Source organism: Hippichthys cyanospilos, chromosome 11 (assembly GCF_059441005.1).
Source record: "Hippichthys cyanospilos isolate Australia breed blue-spotted pipefish chromosome 11, RoL_Hcya_1.0, whole genome shotgun sequence".
NCBI classification, from domain to species: domain Eukaryota; kingdom Metazoa; phylum Chordata; class Actinopteri; order Syngnathiformes; family Syngnathidae; genus Hippichthys; species Hippichthys cyanospilos.
Window position 1 is genome coordinate 123,665 of NC_142379.1, and position 25,830 is coordinate 149,494.

The 25,830-nt window shown below is 56.8% G+C and overlaps 2 protein-coding genes across 2 annotated transcripts in view; one reads left to right on the plus strand and one right to left on the minus strand.

The window, feature by feature from the left end:
- col4a3 (collagen, type IV, alpha 3) overlaps positions 1 to 7,804 on the minus strand; it is a 20,537-nt gene extending 12,733 nt beyond the window's left edge. Inside the window, exons 1-22 of the mRNA XM_088427733.1 lie at positions 7,743 to 7,804; positions 7,399 to 7,633; positions 6,385 to 6,441; positions 6,144 to 6,233; positions 6,030 to 6,074; positions 5,848 to 5,892; positions 5,697 to 5,759; positions 5,483 to 5,536; positions 5,384 to 5,410; positions 5,232 to 5,306; positions 4,752 to 4,814; positions 4,640 to 4,675; positions 4,515 to 4,562; positions 4,381 to 4,455; positions 3,920 to 3,964; positions 3,781 to 3,843; positions 3,664 to 3,708; positions 3,535 to 3,588; positions 3,080 to 3,121; positions 2,897 to 2,978; positions 2,779 to 2,814; positions 2,533 to 2,697 (exon numbers count right to left, since the gene is read on the minus strand). Coding sequence (XP_088283859.1) covers positions 2,533 to 2,697; positions 2,779 to 2,814; positions 2,897 to 2,978; positions 3,080 to 3,121; positions 3,535 to 3,588; positions 3,664 to 3,708; positions 3,781 to 3,843; positions 3,920 to 3,964; positions 4,381 to 4,455; positions 4,515 to 4,562; positions 4,640 to 4,675; positions 4,752 to 4,814; positions 5,232 to 5,306; positions 5,384 to 5,410; positions 5,483 to 5,536; positions 5,697 to 5,759; positions 5,848 to 5,892; positions 6,030 to 6,074; positions 6,144 to 6,233; positions 6,385 to 6,441; positions 7,399 to 7,633; positions 7,743 to 7,804 — 1,507 coding nt within the window. The remainder of the gene's footprint in view (positions 1 to 2,532; positions 2,698 to 2,778; positions 2,815 to 2,896; positions 2,979 to 3,079; positions 3,122 to 3,534; positions 3,589 to 3,663; positions 3,709 to 3,780; positions 3,844 to 3,919; positions 3,965 to 4,380; positions 4,456 to 4,514; positions 4,563 to 4,639; positions 4,676 to 4,751; positions 4,815 to 5,231; positions 5,307 to 5,383; positions 5,411 to 5,482; positions 5,537 to 5,696; positions 5,760 to 5,847; positions 5,893 to 6,029; positions 6,075 to 6,143; positions 6,234 to 6,384; positions 6,442 to 7,398; positions 7,634 to 7,742) is intronic.
- Positions 7,679 to 25,743, plus strand: col4a4 (collagen, type IV, alpha 4). The gene is made up of 47 exons (XM_088428463.1): positions 7,679 to 7,848; positions 8,764 to 8,865; positions 9,708 to 9,747; positions 11,422 to 11,493; positions 13,011 to 13,145; positions 13,388 to 13,432; positions 13,518 to 13,634; positions 14,023 to 14,091; positions 14,185 to 14,220; positions 14,368 to 14,430; positions 14,558 to 14,593; positions 14,720 to 14,761; positions 14,825 to 14,905; positions 14,993 to 15,037; positions 15,113 to 15,175; positions 15,953 to 15,997; positions 16,509 to 16,562; positions 16,641 to 16,701; positions 16,790 to 16,894; positions 16,988 to 17,143; positions 17,213 to 17,302; positions 17,384 to 17,544; positions 17,705 to 17,777; positions 17,944 to 18,050; positions 18,216 to 18,399; positions 18,483 to 18,551; positions 18,626 to 18,733; positions 18,803 to 18,871; positions 19,279 to 19,428; positions 19,637 to 19,798; positions 19,920 to 20,087; positions 20,257 to 20,400; positions 20,609 to 20,716; positions 20,801 to 20,979; positions 21,666 to 21,729; positions 21,805 to 21,879; positions 21,956 to 22,063; positions 22,215 to 22,322; positions 22,416 to 22,487; positions 22,614 to 22,742; positions 23,013 to 23,120; positions 23,188 to 23,343; positions 23,441 to 23,689; positions 24,101 to 24,217; positions 24,422 to 24,610; positions 24,852 to 25,135; positions 25,460 to 25,743. The coding sequence occupies exons 2-47, from the start codon at positions 8,855 to 8,857 to the stop codon at positions 25,706 to 25,708; spliced, it is 4,956 nt and encodes a 1,651-aa protein (XP_088284589.1). The 5' UTR covers positions 7,679 to 7,848; positions 8,764 to 8,854; the 3' UTR covers positions 25,709 to 25,743.
- Positions 25,744 to 25,830: the final 87 nt, after the last annotated feature.

Consider the following 25,830-nt stretch of genomic DNA (forward strand, 5'->3'; position numbering starts at 1 on the left):
ACCTTTCATTAAATAAGATTTTTGGAGTGCCACTCGCTTCCCGATGGAGTGCCGAACCGCGACTCCTTTGACACGTGCGCGGTGTCTATACAGTGATCCCTCCTACTTCGCGGTCTCGGTACTTTGCGGTTTTTTCCAGGAAAAATAAAAAATATTTCAAAATGAAAAACCATTTAAAAAATGTGCAAAAATTGAAAAAAGCAAAGAAGTACATTATACAGTACTGTATTGGTGAAATAACGAAGTAATATTGGTTAATAACTATGTTAAGAATTCTTCAAGCGTTAGAGTTCGTGACGTTTTTTTATCTTGTTTTGAAATGTGTGCTTTTAATTTGTCGGGTCGCGTTGCATTTCCGTTTCCTTCCCGTTTTACGTTCTCTGTGCGTCATTCGGCTCGTTACGGTGACGCTGGGAAGGACAAAGTAAGCTCGTATTTATAGTTTATTATCATTTATGTTGATAACGCACGCTACTGCCTATGTTTAGTAAGCGATGAGTGTTTTTTCTGTTTATGTGTTGGTTTGTGTCGGTTGCACTTTATAGTTAGTAGTTGTTGCTAACCCGCTAATGTCGGCTAAAAATACAGTCACTTCCTAGATGAAGTGTATATATGTTAGTTGACTGACTTTAACATTGTTGTTGATTTATCATTCAACAGACACTACGCGATACACCGTACAGGAGCCAAAATAAATGTGAAGTTCAACGTGATGACTTGCGTACTCTTTCACCGGAGTCTTGGTGCATGCAGTTAACACCCGGTCCTGAGAACAAATTCGCAACAAAGTAAGTCATATTAGTTATTTAATGAATATACAATCATGTTAATAAGGATAATGTCATGTTAAATGATAGGAGAAAGGAATTAAAATAGGCAAAAAATACAAAACAAAAAGGATTGTTTATGGTTACTGCGGCTATATTGGGGCGTACATAGAAATGGAGGAACTGATACCCTACTTCGCGGCGGGTTGACAGCCCCCATTAACCGCGAAGTAGGGGGGATCACTGCATTTGTAAAAATCACCGTCAACCACTTTCCGGATACGGAATATAAAATCTCAACTTCCTCTCGATGATGCCATTGACCTTTGACACTTGCGCGTGGTCCATAGTTGTAAAAATCACCGCAACGTCCAAAAAAACCTTTGGTCGACTCTCGGATACAGAATATTTCATCTCAAGCTCCTAGCTGGAAGCGTCGCCGAGGCACGTGGGCTAAAAAGGTCAAAAGCTGGCTTTCGTAGTACGTCGCCTGCAGTTGGTGACACTTGCGCGTGTTAGATTTGTCTAAAAATCACCGCAAACCTTCTGTCCACTTCTCAGATGGCAAATCTAAAATCTCAACCTGCTAGCTGAAAGTCTTGCCAAGATTCGGGGGCCAAAACGGTCCAAATGTCAGTCGAAGGCCTTTTACAGTCACGTCGCATGTAAGCTCAGACGTCTCTCCTTTATTTTTGTTAAACTTGCATATGCTGTTAAATATCAACTTACGGTATCTCGGATTCTACCAAATGCATTCGATACAACTTACTTCGTAGCGCTACGGACGTTGAAACAATCGACGTCAATAAGGTTAATATTAATGTTGCCGCATTAACAATATCGACGATAATATAAATCACAAACAAGCACGGGTTTCCTTCCCGTTGCCGTGGAGGATTAGGGTTCTTCCTCCCTTCTCCGCAAACTCTTTGCACATCCGATCCCCTCCCCCCACTTCCGGGTCGTTCAAGGCCGAGCGACTCGAGACCGAGTGAAGCCCGCCGGCCGCTCATTTCCCGGCCTTCTCACCTTCCCGTACGCTTGATTTCCTTCTGCTTTGGACGTTGGCGCCCGTGGCCATTTTGTTCCTTTCTTGCGCGCAAGAAATTTTTTTAATTCACGGTACTTGCGTTTTAACAGTACGGTAACATTGGTGACGCCCAATTAAATTGACCGCGGTGGCCTTGAAGACAGCTGACTCTCCCGACAGTAAAAGTGCGCAATATTGAGTGGTGTTGCTTAATTGGCAGGGGAGGAGCCCTCCTCTCTCCTCTCCTCTCCTCTCCTCTCCTCTCCTCTCCTCTCCTCTCCTCTCCTCTCCTCTCCTCTCCTCCCCTCCCCTCCCCTCCCCTCCCCTCCCCCCCCCCCCCTCCCCTCTCCTTTTTTCTCCGCAGTTACTTGCGTTTGAACAATATGGTCATTTTGGCGTCGTCGCTGTCGCCGCAAACGTAATTGATCTCGGTGGGCTTGAAGACAGCTGACTCCCTCCCAAGAAGAAAAGTGCGCAGTATTGAGTAATTGGCAGGGGAGGCGGCGTCATTTCTCCCTTCGCCGCCGCAAAGTGTTGCGCATCCGCTCCCCTCCCCCCACTTACGGTTCTTTCAAGACCGAGCGACTCCTCAATTAAGCGTACGACCCATGGAACGGACAGGTCATGTTAAAACGATCGATTTATTTCTGAAACGTTTGACTACTTCACTATTTGTTATGCGCGTGTGGAGTACGGGGCACGCGCGGGTCAAGGGAAATCCTATTCGAACGGCACCTGATATTCCCGCTTCTCCCGGTTCTCCCCCGGGTCCGGGACCTCCAGGGGCACCGGCCGGTCCCGGAGGCCCGACGACAACGGGCCCGGGTTCCCCTCGCTCTCCTTTAGGTCCCGCGAAGCCCGGCGGCCCCCGAGGGCCCGGCCCACCGGTCGGACCCCCGCCTGAAAAGACCGGCGCTCGGGCTCAAGCGTCCCCGGGCGGAGCGCCGACGGATCGTCTCGCGGCGGGCGGCCGCGGCGTACCTCGCTCGCCTCGCGGTCCGGGAGAGCCCGCCAGTCCTGAAGCCGCAAAAGCAGAAGATGGGACGCGGCGCCCGGCCCGAGCCAGTCCGAGGTTCCGCAGGCGGAAGCTCGAAATTACCTGCCTCCCCGGGGGCTCCCGGAGATCCGGGCTGGCCGGGGGGCCCGGTCCGGCCTTTCTCCGATACGTACTTCACCGAAACCTGGCGAGGCAAGGAGCTTCTTGACGCGTGCGGCCGCGCCCTCTCTCCCCGCTGAACCGGGAGAGGCCGGCCGATCTTTGGGACGTCGGAGGAAGTCTCACCTCGCCCGGGAGACCGGGAGGACCAAAGTCACCGTTCTCGCCCTCGAGACAAAGTAAAGAAATACCCGTGACAACCATAGGTTTTTTAGCGGCGTCGCGTTAGTAAAAAATAACATGCTCAAATAGGCACGTTCAAATAATACACAAGGGTCTAAATAATAGCGGTAATTTGGACCCCTCCTACGGCGGGGTGGCTCATGGGCTGGGCCTGACTGCAAATCCGCAAACGGCCTGCGCCGACACCCACAAGTCATTGATTTGGATTAAAACCGCTAAATCAAAAAGAGTCAAAAGGACGAAAGAAATGAGTTTGTTCGTCGAAGGAAACTTCCTTGTTATAAATGAAATTCACAGGTATTTCGGTCCCTAAAACATTTCTGCCGCCGCTGCAGCTGCTACCCCCGACACCCGACCCCGGAATAAAGCGCGGGAAGGCGGATAGCTATTGTACTCACGGGTACTCCGTCGATGCCGGGGGGGCCCACGGATCCGCGAGGCCCCGGCTCTCCCTGCGGTCGCGCGCAAATGCATCATTTTGTCATGGGGCCGGCATGCCAAATGGCAGCCGGCGTTACGCTTCTCACCGGTTGGCCCAGTTCTCCGGGAAGCCCGTCCTTTCCCGCTTTTCCCTGCAAATGGCCGGTGAGGCACGAGATACGCTACGGCGCTCCCCCGAAAGGCCGGCCGGGGCCAAGCCTTACCGGTGAGCCCGGCTCCCCTCGCTGGCCCGGCCCGCCTTTGGTCCCCGTTCTTCCCGCCGGACCCTGTCGCGTCAAAAGGTCAGGCGGCCCAGAAAGCAAGAAGCCGGCGCAAAGCCGGAAGAAGAGTCGAGGGACTTACGGGGCGCCCGGCGCAACCTTTGTCTCCGACGTCGCCCGGTTCACCCTGAAAGCGCGTTGGCGAAGGCGGGGATGCGGGAACGGGCGCGTGGGTCCACGCGGGAATTATTGAACAATGACAGGACCAGCGCAGAGACGCACGCACGTCGGGAAGGACGGACGTGTGAACGGACGAACGGGTGACGAACGAGTTAAAGCGCAGACGGAATGACGGACGCCGCTCGGATGAATCTCGAATACGTCAACCCGCGAACGAGCGCGAAGGAAATCGACAATCCAACGAACGGCGACGTGAACGGGCGGTCAAATAAATGACCGCGTGGATGAAGCGATGAATAGTCGAGGGGACGATTTGACGACTGGACAAAACGGCGGCGGAAGGAATGCGCGAAGGGACGGAAGAAGGAGGAGGTCGGCCAAGAAGAAGGAGGTCGGCGAAGGAAGGCGGGGACGAGGGCGGACCTTGAGTTCTTTGGGCCCCTCGGCGTACAGTTTGATTCCTTTCTGGCCGGGGATCCCCACAGGTCCGCGATCTCCCTTCAAGCACAGTCATTGTGAAAATCTGGGGACGTCAGGGTTAGGGCCAACGCACCCACCTTCAGGCCTTGTGGACCCGGACGAACCGGGCTGGGACCCTCTTGACCCTGACAACGCGAGCGTACGTTCAAAAGCGCGGCCGGCGTACCGACGAGCGCCGGCGTAGAACCGAAGTCGTTCTGACCTTCTCTCCCGGTGATCCCGGCGAGCCCGGACGCCCCTGCGCCGGAACGACACCCGAAAAAGCTGAGATCGACCGGAAAGTAACTCCGTCGAACGGGCGGAAGAAGACTTACGGGAAGTCCGACGGGTCCCGAAGGCCCCGGGAATCCCGGAGGACCCGGATCTCCGCGAGAGCCCTGCGTCACGTACGACGGCTCGTCAGAATTCAAAACTTGACTATTGTTCCGTCGGCGAAGTAAGCAAGTTTGTATTTGCGAGTCGACGCCAAAAACCAGGCGGCGGCGACGGGCGGCTCGTAGCATGTGGCGCGGCCTCACGGGGGGGGGGGGGGGGGGGCGCTGCCGGATGACGATCGGGCAGGAGGCGTACAAAGTCCGATCGCTGAGCCGGACTCGCGGGACCTAAGTTTTACGTGGCGGGCAGTTAAATCCCATCGCGGGGATTCCGGAGTCTGGAACGAGCGAATCGCTACGGCGGGATGTCCATCTTGCGGAATGAGTAGGGCCGAAGCGACCAACGGAATGTTCTCAATCGCCACGATGATATTTTGTTTATATTATCGGCGAGCCAATGCGTCCTTTCCCGCATAGTACCTTTTCTCCATCCGGCCCGCGAGGTCCTCGTGCGCCTTTCGTGTCGGCGGAACTCGGGAAGATAGGCGAGTCTCCCTGCAAGAAAGCAAACGACTCCCATGGGAACTCGGAAGGAGCGGGGAAATCTCCTGGCCCGCCAGACCCGGCCCGACCTTTTCTCCCGGCGGTCCGGCGCGACCCTGAAACGCACGGCGGCCGTTAGCTGGGCTATGTAGCCGTGTTAGCGCGGGACGCCTGCGGGCGGCACTCACACGGAAGCCGACCGCTCCGGGGATTCCCGGTAAGCCGGGGAAGCCGTACGCACCCTGGAAGGGACAAGAGGATATGGCGAATCCATCGAGTCGCAAACGTCGCGCGCCAATTAAAGGAAGACGAAAGAGGGGACGAAGAAGAGGATTTGATGGCGCGGGAGGAAATGGACCAAAATTCGATCGGCGGGAACCGGGAGTCATTTCCAAGGCTAACCTTGGTGCCGTTGCATCCCGGGAGTCCCGCTTGGCCCGGCGAGCCTTCGCCGCCCGGAAGGCCCTTGAAAGAAGAATGAAAAGGCAAAATATAAGCGCCGTCCGTCCGGTGGCGTTTCACCTTGGAAAAGCTGCCGGGGCTCTGGACTCACCGGAAGGCCGGGAGGCCCGGGAAAACCCGAAGGGCCCGGAACACCCTGAACACAGGCGCAACGGGAGGCGCGTGTGCGTGCGCGCGTCAATGCGCGTGCGCCAGCGCGAGAACACGGTGGCGCCCCCGAGTGGAAACGGTATCACGTCAAAATGGGCGCGTCGCCGGCTGCAATTTTCCTACCCGAGAACCTTTGAGTCCAACGTGTCCCGCGAGGCCCCGCCGACCCTGCGGATACCGCGGCGACAGCCTCGGTCACGGGTACGCTCGGCGTTACCGCTCGGATCGGCGACTGACCTGGACTCCGTCCGGCCCCTGGCCGCCCTCGTTGCCGGGATGGCCCGCCAGGCCGGGCGGGCCGTCGTACCCCCGGTAACCCGCCTCCCCCTGCGCGCGGGCGCACCGTTAGGGAAAATCGCTCACGCCGTTCCGTTCGAAGTCCGACCGAGAACGCCCTTTGGGTGCGCGTTCGGGCTCCCGCGGGGGATGCGCCGCGAAACCACGAGAGCGGAAAAACGAGGCGTACGGCGGCACTCACCTTCTGACCTTTGATCCCATCGCAATGACACGGCCACTTCCCGCTGCATTCGCACCCCTGCGCGAGCAACAAACGGCGACGCGTCTTGTTTTTATTTTGTCTTTTGACTTTTTTATCTTTGGAAGACATTTCCAAGTGAAGCGGGACCCAGACGACATCTGGGCCGACGGCCCACGCGCTCTTATCTGGGTCCCGTCCGCCGCCGTCCCGTCGTCCCGCTGGCGCGTGTCGGCGCATGTTTGTATTTGTTTTTTCTTTGCTTTGTTTTTTGTCTTTTCAGGCCCGCTGCGCCCTCGCGCGTGCATGGAAACGTAGCGAGGCGCAACACGGGCACACGCGTTTGTTAAGGCTCTGCCATTGTGAGCCTGAAATGACAAAAGTGTTAACCGAGGCTTGAGAAACGTGTGTGTGTGTGTGGGGGGGGGGGGGGGCACACTGGGCAACAAAAAGGAGGCCGGGGCGCGTCGCAGCCCGCACGTGCGGCTTTTTTGTTGTGTCTGACGCGACCGAGCTTCATGCGGGCCACCCGACAAGTCAAATTTGCTCAACGCTTATCGGGCCTTGCTGAAAAAACGAAAACTACATCAATGCCGGCGCGCGCTGCGTGGGAAGCGCGGGATTAGGGTCCGTCCTTAAAACAAAAAACAAAAAAAGGCGGCGAGAGCGCGCCGCCTCACGCCCGAGTCCGAACGGCGGCCGGTCGGTAAAGGCGCCCTTCCAAAATTCAGCGTGCGCCAAATGGGGCGCGCTCGGCGCACTGACCCGGCATGGGCCGCCCCCCTCGTTTCGTCGACTGTTTGTTTTTCCCTTTTCTCGACCTCGTTCTTTTTCTGTTTTCGAGCGGGTCGTCCCCGCGGTCGCTAGACCTGCCGGAAGGAGTCCGAGGCCGCGACGGGAACCCTTATGGAAGGCGGGAAAGCGGGCCGGCGGGCGCACCCCAACGAGCGGGACGGCCAACCGCGGGCCCGTCGAACCCGGCCAAGACAAAAGCGCGAGTCGGCGCGGGAGGCTCACCTCGCCGGCGGTTCCCGGAGCTCCGCGGAGGAGCGTCAGCAGCATCAGCATCAGCATCAGCGGAGGGGCGCACCCCCGCCGGACCCTCGCGACGAGCATAAAAACGGCGGCCGGCCCGCTCCACCTCCCTGCTGGCGATCCCTCCTCGGCCCGGCTCAGTCCGCCTTGTGACGGGTCGCGCGCGCCCGCGCGCCTCGCCGCCTCCGAGGGACACGCCCACCCGGCCCTCCCACGCCTCCAAATTAAAAGCCCAGACGGGTCTGGCGCCCGCCTGCCGCTCTGCAAAAAGGGGACGGGAGCGCGCTTATTTTGAAAGGCGCCCGCTCAGGCGGGGCCGCGCTTACCAGACGCGCACGGCGCCCCCGACCGCGGCGCCAGTCTCTCTCGGACTTTTGGACGCCGACATGGAGACAAAGGAGTGACGGCCACCGGCGGCAGCGGCACGCCAAGGTAAGGCCGGTCAATCGACCTCATCGTTCGTGACGTCATTCCGCCGCCGCTCGTCATAGTCGACTTGCCTTCAGGAGTCCGCTCGTCCGATTGACCGATTTATTGGCTAAGTGTCCTCGGCGGGCAGGGCGCGAGTACGTAACGCGCTCGAGGAGCGCGCCGACCGTTTTTCCACAATGTCCGCGGCAAACGAGCGAGCGACCAGAGGGCGGGCGGCCATGAGAGCGACGCGCGCGACACCGATGCCGTCGAAAAGAAAAAAGAATCAAAATTCAAAGGTCTTGGTGCGGTCGGGTCGAATCGCATACGACCGAGTGAGAGTTGGTCCTGGAGGGACTTGCTTGAAAGCGTTTGGATTTTGAAACTTTGAAGTGCCGGAGCGTTATCTTCAGGTGTGGTCTTTTTTCCGAGGGGTAGGACCTAGTGCCTTAGCGCCACCGCCAACTTAGTACCACCGTAGTACGGCCTAGGTGCTTTTCCGCTTCCCGTCCAGAGTCGGAAGAACAAAGGTTCCGCCTGCGTCCGGCGCGGGCGGATGCGCCTGAACCGCCGCAGAGACCCGCCCCCTCGCCCTCGTTGCCGGCGTCGTGCCATTTTGGGGCCGGCGCCGTGCCCCGCCGCGCGTCCGAGCGACACCGGGCGCACCTCCTCCTTTTCTGGGGCCTCAAAACGAACGGCGCCCCGGGCTCCCTGGCGTCAGCGGCCGAGGGGAAGGCTTAAGCGCCGGGGGGCCGTCGGTCGCTCCGAGCTACCCGGGCGCGGCTTTCCTTCGCTCGCTTCCATTTAGAAATGACTCCATCGCAACCACAGGTATTTTTGCCTGAAAGGGCCCGGTCCAACCGAGAAGCCTGACAAAAAAAAAAAAAAAAAAAAAAACGCCGGCGCTCTTACCGGGACCGTCCACGTTGTGCGCAGCATCGCAGGCTCCTGATTGGCGGGAGGAGGACCAGTCGGCGGGGCTTCTCATGAGCAGCGGACCGAGCCGCGCGTGACCCGCGGAAGCGACATGACACTCAGGTACGCAAGGCGCTCGCGGCCCCCGTGCTTCGAGAAAGCCGGCGTTCCCCCGAATCAAGTAGGGCCACGAGTCCTTTGGCCGGATAAGCGCAACGGATTTGCAAAACGATCAAACGCCCGCCCCAAATTGGACGCGGCGTTCGCTCGCCCAGCTGTGCGCATCAACTAGCCGAAGTGAGTTACGGCATTTAGTTGAGCGCCAAGACGCTTCCCTCATAGACTGCCCGAGACCCGTCCGGGTTTTTTCACTCGTCGGTCAACTCGATCGGACTCTTTGATCCGTTCCCTTCACGTTTCCGACCTCCCAAAAACCCTCTGCCACGAAACCTGCACGCGGAAAAAAAAATGACCCCATGCAATGAAGCATTTCTCTCTTTCTTGCTTCCACACGCAACAAAAAAAACAAAATGTTTTTGGCTGCGTTTGCGTTGCATTGAAATTCACTGAGGCCTGCGGCAAAAGTCTAGCTTGCTCTATACCGGCCGCGCCGGCACGCGTTTGGCACCGCTCTACACTTTGAGCGGCCTCTCGCCATCTGGAGGATCGCGCACTTCGCGGCTCGGGAGAAGACGGCGACGCGTACGGCCCTCCGGACGTCTTTGGCCTGCGCGGGCGTCGAAGCGCCGGCAAAGGCGTTCCGACGAGCCGCTTTTGCTCTCCTTGCTTTGCGGAACGCCTTCGACCGGCCCGCTTGCCGCTCCGAGCGCGCGGCGCTGAAGTTGCCTCGCGCGCCTCCGTCCGTCTGCGTGCGCCTTATCCATCTTCGTCAAGTGTCCGTCGCCGCCTGCGCCCGCGCCTCCTTCGAGCAACCGAGCGAGCCCCGTGTCCACCTGTGCCCTTAGGTGCTTCCTGATGCTCCTGATCAGCACCGGTGTTCTCGGGGTAAGCGGCGCATCCGCGTCTCTCTCTTTAACCGCTTCCGAGATGTAGGAACCGCATCGTCGGCGGGGCGGCCGGGGGCAAACGGGCGGTCCCGGTAAGCGGGGCCCGGCCGGACATCGAACGGGAAATCGCTCCGAGCCTAACCCCAACCCCATCGAAAGTAAAATTCCGAGGCTGACATGTTAGCCGGCCCGGCTGCGCGTGGCGGAAGATCCCCGGCGCGAACGTGGCCCGGGCCGGCGCGGTGGCCCGGACTTCAAAAAGGGGCTTTTGGCATCACCCCCGAACGAGAGGGCCGTACGGAAGGGTTAGGGTTAGGGGTAACCATACTCGGTCGGTCGGTCGTTGTCTGGGCTCGAATCAGGGTTAGGGTTAACGGACGTGAGTAGGAGGCTATCTAATTTGAGCAATTAGAGCAATCGGGGGGCGGCGCCCCCTGCCGATTCCAAGCCCAATCTCAGCCCGTCACTACGCCCGGTCCTAAAAGGAGCGCGGGACGAGCCGAACGCCCCCGTCCGCTTCCTGCCCGTTCCCGTCGCGCGCGAGAAGGGCCGGGAGATGCCGCCCGTTCTTACGCTCCCGCCGTACACCCGAGGAGGCCGCTTCTTTTCCGCTCGGCGGAAGGCCTCGCCTAAACTCTGGCCTTGCCGGCAGTGAATACAACGTTGCCTTCCGCGGCAACGATTTTGGAGTCGTCGCACGTACGCGTTAAAAACGTGTTTAGGTCATTTTGCGAGGCGGCCCGCCCCCTCTGCTCGGTGGAGGACTACGCAAAGGAGAGATGCGGGCGGCATCGAGCGGCTGCGTCCAATTCGCGGTCGGTGCCGGCGGAGGACGCGCGTCTGGTGGACGCGGCGGTGAGCGGGCGGGCGGGCGGGCGGGCGGGCAGATTTTGGCATTCCTGCAGCTGATAGAAACGCTTGACTGCTCACTCAGTTGACACAAGGCAGCAGGAATGCAGCCGGCAACACAAACACCGGTGCATGATGGGAAGCTGGGAAGCCAACAATCTGACAATCTGTCTGCCGCGACGACCCCGCTCACCCGGCACGCTCCTTTTTTCGCGGAACGTGACAGCCTTTGGCACAAGCGGTCCGTGAAAGACTCGCTCCCCCATACTACCCGCCGCCGCGTTGGCAACGGTATTCCTGCGCGATGTCCATCGGTCCGTTTGTTTGGACGGATTCCCGCGAGGTGAATCCGAGGTAGCGACCGCTATCCCGGGGCTCGGCCGTTCCTGAGGCCGGACGGTAAAGAGACGAATGAAAAGTCAGGCGATTTAGGATGCCGAGCCTAACAAGTAATGTCGCACCGACCACGCGCCTTGGAAGCTTATGCCGCTTTTGCCCAGCTCTTCCTCGAGGCTAACGTCACAGAACGGCATTGACGTTTTTAGCCCGACGAGTAAACGGTAACCGGCGGGCGGCTGCCCGAGACAGACGCTTCGCCCGCCCGGCCCCCCCTACCGGGCGCGCCGTATATGGCGGCCGCGGCAACGCAATGTCCTTTAGCGCTACCGTCGCGCGAGAGCGTTTCCTAAACGGATGGCAGAAAAGCGCTCTCCAAGCGCAACGTGCCTTTAGGCTATTCCCGACGTCGCGCGTGGGGTGGAATGAGTGAACGAGCAAATGACTGAACGCGTGATGCGGCGCTTCTACGTTCCGCTGTCTCCAGGGCCACGACGCGGAGCTGTGCGGCGGCCGAGACTGCTCCGCCTGTCCGTGCTTTCCGGCGAAGGGAGCCAGGGTGAGACTCCGCCCGCGACAAAAAACAAACAGTCGCGCAAACAATGCGAAAGCTCGCCTCGCCCCGGCGACTCCATAACTCCCAAACCTATCTTCGGACCGCAAGATGGGGATTGCGAGACGGCGACTGGATCCCGTTAGATTTCGAGAGCGCGGAGAGTAAATTTAGAGCGTAAGTCGGCCGCCCGAGTCCAGAGGTTGTGTCCGGAACCGGGGGCTCCATTGTTTTTTCGGCGTGCGTGCGAAAAAATACAAAGGGTCGGGCAATCGTTTCAAGCCTTTGGGTCTCGACGGCCCCCTGGCGGGAACCCCGGCTAGACTTTGGTCCTCCTCCACAAAAATGAGTATGACCTCCTGCCCTAAAGTCAAATGTGCGCCTCTTTGTTCTCACACACACACACACACACAAAGGCAGCTGTAGTTTCGACGTGACCTTAGATGTTACAAAAATCAACTGTTTGTGCGCGTGTGTGCGCGTTTATACAGCTGGGGGCCGCAGTCAAACAGAAAGCGTTACGCCAAAGCGTCTGTCGCACAGATTTCACACCTCGATACTTCCAGAGAAAGCTAGCCAGAGCAAAAACTAACAGAGCTCAGACCTGTCACATCTCATCGCATCCACCGCGCGCATCGCCGATGCTGTCGCGGGGCCTCCGTCCGTCCTCTGGCGCTCGCATCGGCGTGCCTCGTCACCTGAATTCTTTTTACTGCTGCTATTGTTTGCCGTGTTGTTTCTGTCGAACCGTCGGAAGAGAGCTTCCCAAAACGTCGGGGTCCAGAGTGAACAAAAGTATCCCTCCGTTATTCCAGCGCCAATTTAAACAAAACGGCGCGCCAACACCGAAAAAAAATGAAAGGGTTTCTACTTTGGAGAAAAAGTCCAAATGTGACCTAATGACATTCTCCGGGGAAAAAGGGGCGGCGTTACGGCCGTCGGGTAAAAACACGGGCGCGCGCCAGGGGCCCGATCGGACTCCGCACCCTCTGGTCTGCGCCGAGCACCCGCGCCGCCGAAAGGGAACACCGTTTCATTCGCGGACCGGGGCCGCATAGAAACGTCTGGCCATCGCACCGAAAGACGGCGGCGGAGGCCTCGCTCGAGTCACCCGCGGAATTCCCGGACAGGAACAGGGAGAGCGGGAGGAAGGCCCCGAAGCATCACGCCACTGGCGACGTGGACTAACAGCCGCCGTTCTCCACTGACAGCCCGGCTTTCGCCCTTCAGAAATTAAGGAGGGAACGGGTCCCGTCACACTCGAGACGGCGCCGGCTCTCCGGCCCTGTCTGTAGCGCAAGCTCCGGGATGCGTAGTTCCTTGGGGATACCCGCTTAGAAACTTGGGAAAGGAGCTTGTGTTCTCCCAGGGGAAATTTCCAACTTTTGTTTACCGTTCGGGTCGAACTCTAACGAGCAAAAAGGAAACCGTAATGAACACCGTTTGACAGGCGGCGTGCCGCTGGACTAGCGGGGCGTCCGTCGGCGCTTGCGTAGCTTTGACTCTTTGCTTGGTTTTCTCAGGGGTCTCCAGGGCCGCTTGGCCTTCAGGGCCCTCAGGGGCCCCCGGGCTTCCCAGGCCTTCGGGGCACGCCAGGAGAGAAAGGCAAGCGAGGGGAAGAAGGCCCGGCAGGAACTCCGGGACCGAAGGGAGAAACGGTGAATGAACACAGAGCGAACCCCGTTCATCCAGACGCATCCGTAATAATCGAAGGATCGCAATCCGGAAAGGATGACTTCAGACTTGAAAAGCCCCACACTCACGAAGTCATTTTAGTTCAAAAGACGCGTATTCAAAGGTCCCTTTGGCCTATTTGTTCACCCGTCAAGATAGGGGAGGCTTTCAAAAGAAAACTACAAGCAATAGCTTTGCTAACTCTGCCGATTTGTTCTTTTTCCAGGGAGCTGTCGGTGTTCCCGGGTTTCCCGGTTTAGAGGGCGTGCCGGTAGGAAGCAATCCCCGGACCTTTATCCGCATGATCGAGACTTCTCTTCCCTGGATGACCCGCTTCGCTCCGTTTGTGCAATCAGGGTCACCCGGGGCCAGCTGGCGGGCCTGGTGTTCCAGGGGCGGATGGGTGTAACGGGACTAGAGGAAGGCAGGGAAATCCTGGACTACCTGGAGAACCGGGGCCCCGCGGCGAAGTGGTCAGAACTACAAACCGGTCAACATTTCAGGGTCGCGACCTGTCGCGCACGTTTGAGACCGCAACACCTCAACAGGACCGCAACTCATAAGCTACAAGAATCAAGACTTAGAACACAACGACTTAGAACACAACGCCTGAAATTGACCTCTTCAGTAAAGATGAAAAACAAAAATAAACCACAACATCTGACCGCAGCATCCAACATAAACAATGTGCACGACGTTCGAATACGTCACGAGATATACAACAGACCATACCGCCGGACGTGGATTATATGATTAGAGATGGACCATTTGCGGTATCGCGGGCCTCACGCTTTTCCTTCAAAAAGCAGCAGAACTACCAGCTAGGATTCAAAGGCTGAGCTGGCTGGCTTTGTGTTACAGGGCTTTCAAGGACCTAAAGGATTAGCGGGCGAGCCGGCGTTCTTCTTTCTCCAGTACCCCGGCGTTCCTGTAAGTGGTCTGCGCATCACACTTCCCGTCGTCGTTTCAAAGAAGCTCATCGGTTGACTGATGTCAATTTTGCACACTCGCTATGTCTGACAGGGTGACGCCGGCCTGGGAGGACTTCCTGGTCTGCCGGTGAGTTCGCCGCTTTCCTCCGTTTCTGTGTGCATCGGACTTCTTGATTTTCCGCCATCTTCGTCCTCTGACCTCCTGCTCGTCCTTTTGAGTTTTTGCTTGTCTTGACATACTGCCCGACAACACTCCCTGCCTGCCTGCCTGTAGGGTGGGCCAGGTCCCAGAGGGCCGAGTGGATTTATGGGTGCTGTTGGTCCTGACGGAGTGAATGTGAGAACATTTTTGTGACAAATTCTTTCAATATCTTCATACCGGTGGACTATGACAGCGGTCGCACGCGCGTGTGTGGTTGTGTGTGTGTGTGTGTGTGTGTTGGGGTGCGCATGTGTGTGTGCAGGGTCTCCCTGGACTGCCAGGTTCCAGAGGTCAACCTGTAAGTTCAGCTTTCACTTCTGGGTTTATAGCAACTATTTTTATCGGTGCCCGCGATAAGACGAAGAAGTGTAGAAAAGCAAATGAAGGAACCGGCAAGCCGGATGTGTTTGTACAACTTTTTCAGGGCGAACGAGGTGGATCGGTGCCGGGACCGAAAGGAGACGAGGTACAAAGTAGCGAGGGCCGATTTTGTGACATGACGGCAGGCCTTAAGTGGTGTCGTCTACAGGGCGAACAAGGCTTACAAGGGCCTCCGGGGCCATTTGAGTACGTAGACCCCCCGGAAGACTTTTACATCAAAGGAGAGAAGGTGACTCGGCTTTGGCCAACCGCACGACGGCCGTCTTCTTTTCGAGCGGTGCCTCTTACAGCGACGTGTCTTCCGTTGCTCCGTTAGGGTCGGCCGGGGCCGAAAGGGGCGTGCGGAGCTCAAGGCCCGCCGGTACGTCCGCTCCAGGGTCGCGGCGTGTCCTTCGACTCGGCATCATCCGGTCTGACTGCTCCTTTTGACCTCCAGGGCCTCGACGCCGGTCCTGGCATCAAGGGAGAGAAGGGGATCGTGGGACTTCCCGGACCCAGGGTGAGGCATCCTTCTTCGGCGGATCTGCTCGCCGTGAGGAGGACGGAGAAGGGAAAGCGAGGCTGGTAACATCACATCGAGGAAAGATCTCGAGCCGGACCTGACCCAGCCGCCGAAAACGCTGGTCGCCACTTGACACCCGCGCGCTCGCCCGTTGCAGCCGCTAGACCAGTGCTTCTTAACCTGGGTTCGATCGAACCCTAGGGGTTCGGTGAGTCGGTCTCAGGGGTTCGGTGGAGCCTCCGCCGCAGAGGTCCACTCCTCAGTCTAGTCTGCAGTTAGTGGGCACAGTCATTGAAAGCGTCCTGCTTTGACATTTCCTACCGGTCCTACTGAGCGGCCACTGCGAGATTGCCCCCCCCCCCCCCCCCCCCCCCCCCCCCCGGTCCACAATATAAATGAAAGGGTTCGGCGAATGAGCAAATGAAACCGGTAGGGTTCGGTGCCTCCGACAAGGTTAAGAACCACTGCGCTAGACCCAATCGCCGCAAACTCCGGAGCTGGCTGTTCAAACAAGGCGAGGCTTTTATTTGCTCGCCGGCTCCCCCGAAGCGATCGGAGTTTCTCGATCGGACCGAAAGGTTTCTTTCGGTTAACTGGAGAATAGGTCCGTTGGCCTCTTGCAATTGCGCCCCGTCACACTTGGCGCTGTGCTTGAGGCGCTCCTCCGAATGTTCAAAAAGCATCCGGACGACTTTGCTAAAGTGAGCCATCCTTTCCAAACACCGTGGCCACCACCGCTGAGTAAGCGCCTACGTGTGTGTTTGTGGTCTTCAGGGACTCCCGGGACGCCCTGGTCTACCTGGTTACAAAGGAGCCAAGGTGAGCGACTTCATATCGAGATGCCGAATGTCAAATTCACTGTGGTTTCATGTCTCTCTTTTACAGCGGGGTGGGAGTGGCAAACAATTATTTGGGAAAATGCTTGTTTTGGTTTCCTCCAAGTGACCGCATATGACAATGTCCCTGGTTTCTGAAATTTAAGGCAGGGGTAGATAAGCTAGACCACGCAACATATTTACCTGCGTACATTCACGAAGGAGCTTATATATCGCGTTTCGCACGTTTCCAAATACAGCATTCAAAGGCGTTTGCTTGAAGGGGGTCGAAGACATTTTAAGAGCAAAGTGAAGAAAAAGGCTTACTCAAATTAGTCAAAGGACGCGGAGCAGGAACAAGATTTGGGAAAAATTGCAGACGGAAATGTTTTAGAACCTGAATTATAGGTGCGAAGGGAAAATAGTATTCTGATATTAACCCGGATGTCAGAACAAGAGAACAGGCACAACGCATTCAAAGTGCGTCTGCAGGAAACGTGTGATTTTGTTTTCAGGGCGCAGTAGGAAGTTCCGGTCTTCCGGGGCTGATCGGCCAAGAAGGTCCAAAGGTCGGTTGGTGATGGTTCAAACGTCTTTGGGTTGACATGGAGAAGAGTCGCACATGATACACGTTGGTTCTGTCGCAGGGCGCGACGGGAGATTCTGGTCTCAAAGGCCTCCCTCAAGAAATTGTCATCACACTTTTGGGTAGCCGTCCGTTCACACACACGCAGAGACACAGCCATCTGTTCTCTTCACCCGCGACTCTTCACGCAGACGCTTGTTTGTCCTTAAGGTGACATCGGAGAGCCAGGGACTCCGGGACCGATGGGACTTCCGGGAGATCGCGGATTCACGGGAGCACGTGGGCCCCGAGGAACCCCCGGTGGAGCCATACCAGGTCAGAGCATTGCTACGCTAACGCTAGCACCGCGCGACTTCGACTCATTGGGGAACTTTACTTGACCAATAAGGTTTTCTGAACCGAGACTAGGGTCAGCGGGTGCGGTGGGAGCGAGGGGAACTCCCGGAAGCAGAGGTGACCAAGGAGATCCAGGTGTGGTTTTCACAGATCGAGCATTCCCTGGGGAAACTGGAAAACCTGGACTCCCAGGACCCAAGGGAGCAAAAGGACAACCCGGGAGGCCGGGTAGGCTGCCGGTAGCTCTAGAAAAAAAACAACTTTGTCAACGTGGATATTTGATCTACATTTTCACAGGGCATTACTGCCTTCCCGGAGTGCCGGGGGAATTTGGAGAGCCTGGTGAACAAGGGCCCCCCGGACCTCTAGGTTATCCCGGATTCAAAGGTCACTATATCGGCTGCGGCGATTCCAGTCATATGTGTTGACTGTGGTGTAGGTTGCGGGACAGAAAGTGTTTTACGGCAGGTCGTCAAGGCGAATGTTCCTGCGGTCCTCCAGTTGTGGTGAGCGGACCCCCGGGCCCAATGGGAAAGCCCGGATTGCTAGGGTATCCGGGGTCCCCTGGGGCTCAGGGGCCAAGAGGGGAGAGAGGCTGCGTGGGGGACACTGGAGCAACTGGACAACCGGTAAGGAAATCACGTGGCCCAAACACACTCCCAAGTTTGGTACATTATTAGGGTCTGAAGTATTGAAGAAGAGACTCTCTTTGCCAGCCTTGGCGGACTCTAAAAGAACATTCAAACTCACATTCGACTCACTGATTTGAATTGGTTGACTGGCTTGCAGGGCCTGGGTGGCTTGCCTGGTGTCAAAGGGTTCAAAGGGCAAAAAGGAGACTTCGTTGTGATGGATATTAAAGGTAAGTGGACTGACTTTGACTGCCAAGTTGCGCTCATTATTGACATGGAGTCAAGAGACCTTGTGACAACTCGTCAGAGTGCGGATGCTACAGACATGAAGCGTGGGGTGAACCTAAATGATTCAATCATGTCAACGTGTTGGAGTGATCAAACCTCTTTTCTCAGGGCAAAAAGGTGAAAGCGGTGAGTCCGGACTTGCGGGTAGACAAGGTTTCCCTGGGAGAAGAGGACTGGATGGACTCCCAGGCCTCCCTGGAAGCCCTGGACCTCAGGTCATTGGCTCTCACCACGAGTAATAGGAGTATCGCATGTTTGCATGAAATTTTATGAACCTGCCGAGTTCACAGACCCAGTTGATTGGGGGGGAAAAAAATCAAACAAAAAAACTCATCAATTGCATGCTGAGTTTTCACGCTTACCTTTTGCTTTGTTTCCAGGGAGAAAGTTACTCCGGTTCTCCGGGAGCTCGAGGCTTTCCGGGTCCCTCTGGGCCCAAAGGAATAATCGGACCAACTGGCCCCAAAGGATCAGGAGTGGTCGGAGCGATGGGAAAGCGGGGGGACCCGGGAAACCCGGGACCTCCGGGTTTTCCGGGCTTCCCGGGACTGAAAGGCGTTCAAGGTAAAACTCAACCTGATTGCGAAAGTTGTTGGGGGGGAACAAGGCAGTTGGCTACGTTGGACTGACGACTCACCCCTCCCTAGGCGAAACGCTTCCTTGTATACCCAGAAACCCTGGAGCCCCAGGACAAAAAGGGGAGGCCGGAGATGCAGGTGAACACAGTATTGATGGTTCGCCTTCTAGCTTTTGGCCACCTGCGGATTTGACCTGCTGTACAACTGCCCAGGCCTCAGAGGGATCCCTGGTCCTCCTGGCTTTAATGGATTCACAGGACCTGATGGATCTAAAGGGGAAAAAGGACAGTCTGGACTTCCCGGACAACCAGGGCTAGCAGGTATGATGCGTTTGAACCACACTTTTGTCACATGGCTATTATAGCGGGCATCCGATCTTCCTCTGCCAGGACCACGTGGTATTATTGGAGATACTGGAGCTGAAGGGCCTGAAGGATACAGCTTTGCTGGAGAGCCAGGTACCATCTCATCTAAGACGGGTGATTTCATAGAAAGGAGACATGGATCAGTGTTAGAGTAGTTGTCTCCCAACTCGGAAGCCGTGGGTTCAATCCCGGCCATCGTGACCACGGCGCACTCTCTTTGAGCAAGATGCTATACACCCAGTAGTTCCAGAGGCCGCACCATCAGCATGATAATGAGTAGGCAGTGTGTGGCGCTTTCAGTACCTTAGAAAAGCGCAATTTAGGTGAAAGACCATCTAAGACATGTATATCCAAGACAGGTGAATAGTCAGACAGGCAGTAACCTATAATAACTGCTCTCATCCGCTTCACACAGAATCGCAAAAAGAATTTGCTGGTGCGCTCCTTCCGCTGATGTACGTGGTTTTTTTGGTTGTTGTTTTTTATTTCGTACGAACCAGGCTCACCGGGTGCTCCAGGAGCTGTTGGACTGAGAGGACCGGCTGGAGAGTCTTACGTGGGGACCGCAGGACCCATTGGTTTTCCGGGGCTCGCGGGCTTCCGGGGACCTAAAGGAGTGCCAGGCCAAGCTGGCAACCCGGGTTTTCAAGGTGAGGGGAAATTCTGAAATCCAAATGCCGGATCTACTGCCGCGGGACATATTGTAGACCTTATCCACTGTAGAGCCACACATACAGTATGCTGTGGCCCGAAACAACCCCTCTGCATAACCATCACAATCGCCGACAAAATTGTCCGGTTTCTTTGGTACGCACGCAAATGGTTAGTCTTCTTTAAACATGGTCTCTCTTTCTCCAGGTGTCCCAGGTCTGCCTGGGGCTCCAGGGACAAAGGGCCAGAAAGGACAGGAGGGAGGGCCTGGCAAAATTGGTCCCCCCGGTCCTATCTCTGATCTGTGCGAAAGAGGAAACTCTGGACCCTCGGGTCCGCCCGGTCCACGAGGAGCTGCTGGCCCGCTGGGTAAAGTATGATCTGGAGCAACTTACTGATGTCATGACTCTCATTTCACCAGGAGAACTTGTGGCAGAAGTCAGAGACAGCTGATTGAAAGCCTTAGTTTCTCCTTCCTGGTTTTGCTCAGGATGTTTTGGGGACAAAGGTGACGTGGGAGAACCAGGACCTCCAGGTTATGGCCCACGTGGCCCTGTGGGAAAGGCAGGCTCCCCTGGTTTTCCTGGCTATCCGGGACGTCCGGGCCCCCCCGGTCCCAGTGGAGACTTCGGATTTGCAGGCTGGGATGGACAGAAAGGTGAGCACCTCCCTGGCAGCATCAGATTTTACATCGGTCGGCTAGTATTTGTTTCGTGACGTCACGAGTGTTTCCGACAGACCGGAGCGAGGGGCGACGCAAAGGGCCTTCGAATTCATCGACTGTATGTTCACATAGCGCAAAAGTGACATCATTATTTCACAATCAGGCTTGACGGGACCCGCCGGTAAGAACGGTGCCCAAGGAATGCAGGGATTAATCGGGTTCCCAGGATACCCAGGGCGGAAAGGAGACAGAGGACCTGATGGACAAGACGGCAGGCCAGGATGTCAGGGCCCCAAAGGAGAGAAGGGTACAAACACTCCTACTGTTACTTTTAAGAAAGCAAACATTCTAATATCGGGCAGCGCAGTGCCACTCAGGGGACTTTGTCCCCGCCCGGCTCTTGTTCGGACGGTCCTGATTCCGCCTACATTCCTTTCAGAATATACACTGTGTGAATGTGAAAAGTTGATGTCTATTTATGACCTGATGGTGGTCTTGTTCTTGTGGCCGTTCAGGCTGTAAAGGGCACCCAGGACCACCCGGGGAGACACTAAGTGTCCCCATCGGAGGTGCAAAAGGAAAACCCGGTCCCCCCGGTCTCGCTGGTTTCCCCGGTGCGCGAGGTCAGATTGAATTGGAAAATTTCGCCATACTGTGAACGTTTTGCTACAGACTGAAGAACGTTTTTTGTCTCTTAAATTTACCAGGAAATAAGGGCGCACAAGGTCTCGTGGGCAGGCCGGGGTACCCGGGCACCAGTATGTCCCCGGGCATCAGCGGGCCCCCGGGTCCGGCAGGATTTTTGGGCCGGCCGGGGCTTTCTGGAGGACCCGGGCCTCCCGGACCTCCCGGGTTCCTCGGCTTCCCTGGAGAAACGGGAGATCCGGTAAGAGGGGCACGAAGCACGGAACTTACTCACTCGCAAAATGTAGGTCAATTCCCACATGCTGTGGCTCACTGATCAACACAACCAAACGTACAGGGCCAAAAACAGCACACCCGCGCACAGTTGTCGTTCACTATTGGCAACTTCACCTAATTGCGGAATTCCTCATGGGGCCGATTGCTTTATATTTGCCCAAATCCCATCTTATTTGTTGGGTTCTTTACCGGAGCGTTCGCTTCTGTGGTTTGTGTGCGCATGGCAACCGTGAAGGAGCATCAGCAGTTTGACAAATGTGGTTATTGGTGGCCTGACCCGCTCCGCGGGAAACATTAACACTTTGGAATGGGGAAGGCCGTTGCGATTTCAGTGCACTTCCAAAATGACGAGGATGGAATCTGGACAAGGTCATTCCTGTTGATTTCAAACGACAACGGCAAACTCATCGCATCAAATCCCCTCCTACTGAACAGAGATGCCCACGTGGGTCTGATGTATCCATGCATGTACTGTATGTGTGCCTGTACAAGGGACAAAGGTGATATGGGAGAACCAGGAGCTTTAAAGCATCCTTTGTTATGGGGTCTTTTTTTGTACCGCGTCTTTAAAACGAATCTTATCTGAATCACTGAAGTCCGATCAATTTAGCTGTGCGGACATGTCTGTGAGGCACCCGTATTGTCATACAGGGTGACCAAGGATCACCTGGGAGGCCTGGTGAACGTGGTCAACAAGGACGTCCTGGGTCCAAAGGTACAAGACATCTTCCCGCCACCGCGACCCAGCAGATTCAGAGACACTTGTGAATATTCAACTTTTATTTATCAGGCGATCAAGGAGAATCTCGTAGTAGACCTGGTTTACCTGGGGATAAGGGGCCTCCTGGAGATGCTGGACCACAAGGTGAACTTCTCACACAATATTCTTAAACCTGAGCACCTAAACTGCAAAAATGAGGAACTCAATTGTCCTCCATCAGGTTCTTCAGGACCCCAGGGTGATCTTGGAGCTCTGGGTTTCCGTGGCGAGCCGGGTCAGAGAGGCTCCAAGGGAGATCTGGGACAGCCAGGGGAGCAAGGACCTCCAGGTACAGCGGTCTGTCTGCAAAGCTTTTACGCGCTAATCAGGGGTATTCGTCGCAGTCTCGATAGGCTCATGTTGCCGTTTCAAAATTTCTGAACGGATCTCAAAGGTCCTGGTAATGAGAAAAGCTCTACAACCGTCTTCCTGTTCGTTAGGTGTCATTGGGCCCCCAGGCTCTGGAGGTCGCCCGGGGGTTCCAGGTCATCCTGGTAAGGCGGGTGCTGACGGTCCCCCTGGATCGCAGGGAGTCTTGGGACTCCAAGGTGGGAATTGCAATTTCACTTTTTTTTTGTTTTGTTTTTTTTGTTTTGACAACTGTGTAAGTACTAGTAGTTGATGCTGAACTGTTGGAACAGGTCCCCCTGGGCCACTGGGACTTCATGGCCTGGACGGACTAAAGGGTGTGAAAGGAGACGTCGGCAGCAGAGGTTCGCACACTTGTCTGAATGGAGGAATGACATAAGGATGCGCAAAAGTTTAACACGGACTTTGTTGAAGTTATTTCTTTGATGTCATCTGCGGCGATTAGAAAAGTTCCCGTTCTGTCTTTTCAGGTCTCGGCATTCCAGGTTCACGGGGTTCTCAAGGTCTCCCGGGAGATAAAGGCCCACCCGGTCAGCCCGGTGTCCCGGGTTCGTCACAGCCTGGAGCCCCAGGACTCAAAGGCCATTCAGGATCCAGAGGTTGGTGGTCCCTAAATTTCTATTAGAGCCCTTGTGCGTGATAAGCAGGGGTGCACATCATATTTGAATGGATTACCCAAATGAGTGCCAGGACACAGTGTTAGCTATTGTTTCACAATTGGCTTGTTTGTTAGCCATAAGTTGCACTCTATTCACACGCTCTTATCATACTTTTCGAATAAGGGACGGCTGACAATTGTCAACCCTGTATCAAACGTACCCGAGGACACGAGCGATAATTGTTGAACATCTTTCAATTTACTTGTCCAGGACCACAAGGACGAGTAGGTCCTCCAGGTGAATCCGGGCTCGACTGTAAAAATCCTCCTCCGGGGATTCCTGGGGATCCTGGTGACCCTGGGCCGGATGGAGAACCAGGTCGGATGAAAAGCGACGCGAGTCAAAAGTCGAGGTATGACTTGACTGACTTCAGACTGCCGTCTAGGACTCCCTGGCGAAGCGGGAGGCCCGGGTCCTAACCTTCCAGTACCTGGCGACGATGGGGACAACGGGGACATCGGGTGCCCCGGCCAAAAGGGAGACAAAGGACTTTCGGGGCCCCGAGGCCAAGCGGGAACGGGTGGAATGCCGGGTATCAAAGGTAACCGATTGCTCATAGTTCCGGGCTGAAGCTGCTCCGGTCCAGACCCTCCCGAATGTGCGATGGTGTTCTTGAGTGCGAAAACCCGTGTTATCAGGTGAGCGAGGTTCTCCAGGCTTGATGGGGATACCTGGAAAGCCAGGCTCTAGAGGTCTCCAAGGACCGGCCGGACCTCTTGGGTCTCGGGGCTGTACTGGTCAGGCAGGTCCAAAGGGGGAGATGGGAAGAGTGTTTCCTTGCCCCAGTTACCATTCGCCCCCGCAGGGCCCCGCAGGACCCCCCGGGCTGCCCGGTCTACCAGGAAGTGCGGGTATGCAGGGCGACTGTGGCCTCGGGGGTGCCAAAGGTAAAAGGCTCCATCAAGACATACGACACAGATGTCAAACTCAAGGCCCAGGGGCCAAATGTGGCCCATCACATTGTTTTACAATGCCCGCAACCTACTGATCTGAATTCATGTTTGTGACTAAAATGCCAAGTGTGCAATCTGTCTTCAACTTTTAAAAAATTGGGAGGAAAACCAAAAAAAAACAATCGTTATTTTGTTCCCAGGCGCCCTTTGAACAGTTCTGCAGGTCACAAAACTGGCTAAGTGTGTGACCAACACACTTAAAATCGATTTGACTTCACGGTCGTATCGACCCTCTGACAGAAACTATAACTACAATGTGGCCCATGATAAAAATGAGTTTGACACCCCCGCCATACAGGATCCGCGTTTGTTTGCGTGATGTAGACAGTTGATATTTTACCGTAGGTAAGAAAGGGGATGCCGGGTGCGTTGGGCCCCAAGGCCCTCCGGGGCCGCCGGGTCCTGCCGGCGAGCCGGGGCGACGAGGCCCGGAAGGGGAACACGGCGAGGCGGGAGCCAAAGGTGAGACGGGGAGGTGAAACGTTCGCCCGAGCGAGGCTCGGGCTCGGGCTCGGGCTCGGCCTCGGGCTCGGGCTCGGGCTCGGGCCCGGGCCTGCCTGCCGCCCGGCAATTCGGTCGCCGGCTGGAATTTGTCTGCACCGTGCCGTCGGGCGGCGTGAGAGATTTGCCTTTCAACCGATCAGACCTCATGCGCTTCGTGTTCAGGTGCCCCCGGTTCGACTGGGGACCGCGGACCTCCCGGACCTTCCGGGGCCTTGAATGTAGGCTTCCTAATGGTCATCCACAGCCAGTCCGAATCGCCTCCGTCGTGTCCGCAGGGGATGCAAATTCTCTGGGTGGGATACAGTCTGCTGTACCTGGAAGGCCAGGAGAAGGCGCACACTCAGGACCTCGGTACGCCCGCTCCCTTTCTCCCGGCCTCTGCGGCCATCGGCCGGTAGCGCGAGGGCGATTCGGGGCTGGCGAGCGCGTCCCGAGTCGGCGCAACCTAAGAGCGAGCGGGGCCCAAACGGAGCGCTCAAAATGTCTTACCGGGTCCACCTTCCCGGCGAGCTGTTTTTTCAGCCCTCGCAAACCGAGGTCGGCGACAAGGTGGCCGCGCGCCCCCGCGTTAAGCGCGCCGCTTGTGTCGCAGGTCAGGCGGGCTCCTGCATGCGCGTCTTCTCAACCATGCCCTTCGCCTCGTGCAACATGGGAACGTGCTCGTACGCCGGGCGCAACGACAAATCCTACTGGCTGTCGGCCTCGGCCGCCGTGCCCGCCCTGCCGGTGGGCGGAGCCTCCATCCAAGAGCACATCAGCCGCTGCGCCGTTTGCGAGGCGCCCTCGGCCCCCGTGGCCCTGCACAGCCAGTCGTCCGCCCGGCCGCCCTGCCCCCCCGACTGGACCAGCCTGTGGACCGGCTACTCCTTCCTCATGGTGAGTGCTTCCCCGGGGGCAAAAAAAAAGTCCCCAATCGTCCAATTCACACTCGGCCGATCCGTCCCTTCCTGAACTAGTGCCACGATTGCGTCGCCCGCAGCGAAAGCGGACTCGGCCGCTTGTTTTCGCCCGAGCCGCTTCGGCCCGTTCCCCGATCGGCCGCATTTCTTCAGTCTGGGATCCGTCGGGCCAAACCGGGCCGTTCCAAAGCGTTTTTATCTTCTCGCCGTCTTCCTGGAAATTCCAAGGACGCTAATGACGTTTCTCGGGTCCCTCCGGCGGGCGAATGAAAATGACGTTTTTTTTAACGGGCGCCCGCAGCACACGGGTGCCGGCGACGAGGGCGGCGGTCAGTCGCTGACGTCGTCGGGCAGCTGCCTGCGCCACTTCCGGCCGCAGCCCTTCGTGGAGTGCCAGGGCCCGCGGGGGACGTGCCACTACTTCGCCAACATCTACAGCTTCTGGTTGACGGGGCCCCACCCCCAAGGCCGCCGGCACGCCGACAACGCCGGCCGCTGCAACGTCTGCATCAAGGCGGCCCCGCCGGCGGCCGGCCAACGCCTTCCGTGAGCGCGACTTCAAATAAAAAAGGTTTTTCAAAAACGCTTTGGACGTCGCCCGTCTTTTCTTCCGACGCGAGGCCATTGGGGTACTTGCCGCTTCGCGTGCCGACGCAGAAGAAAAAAATACAA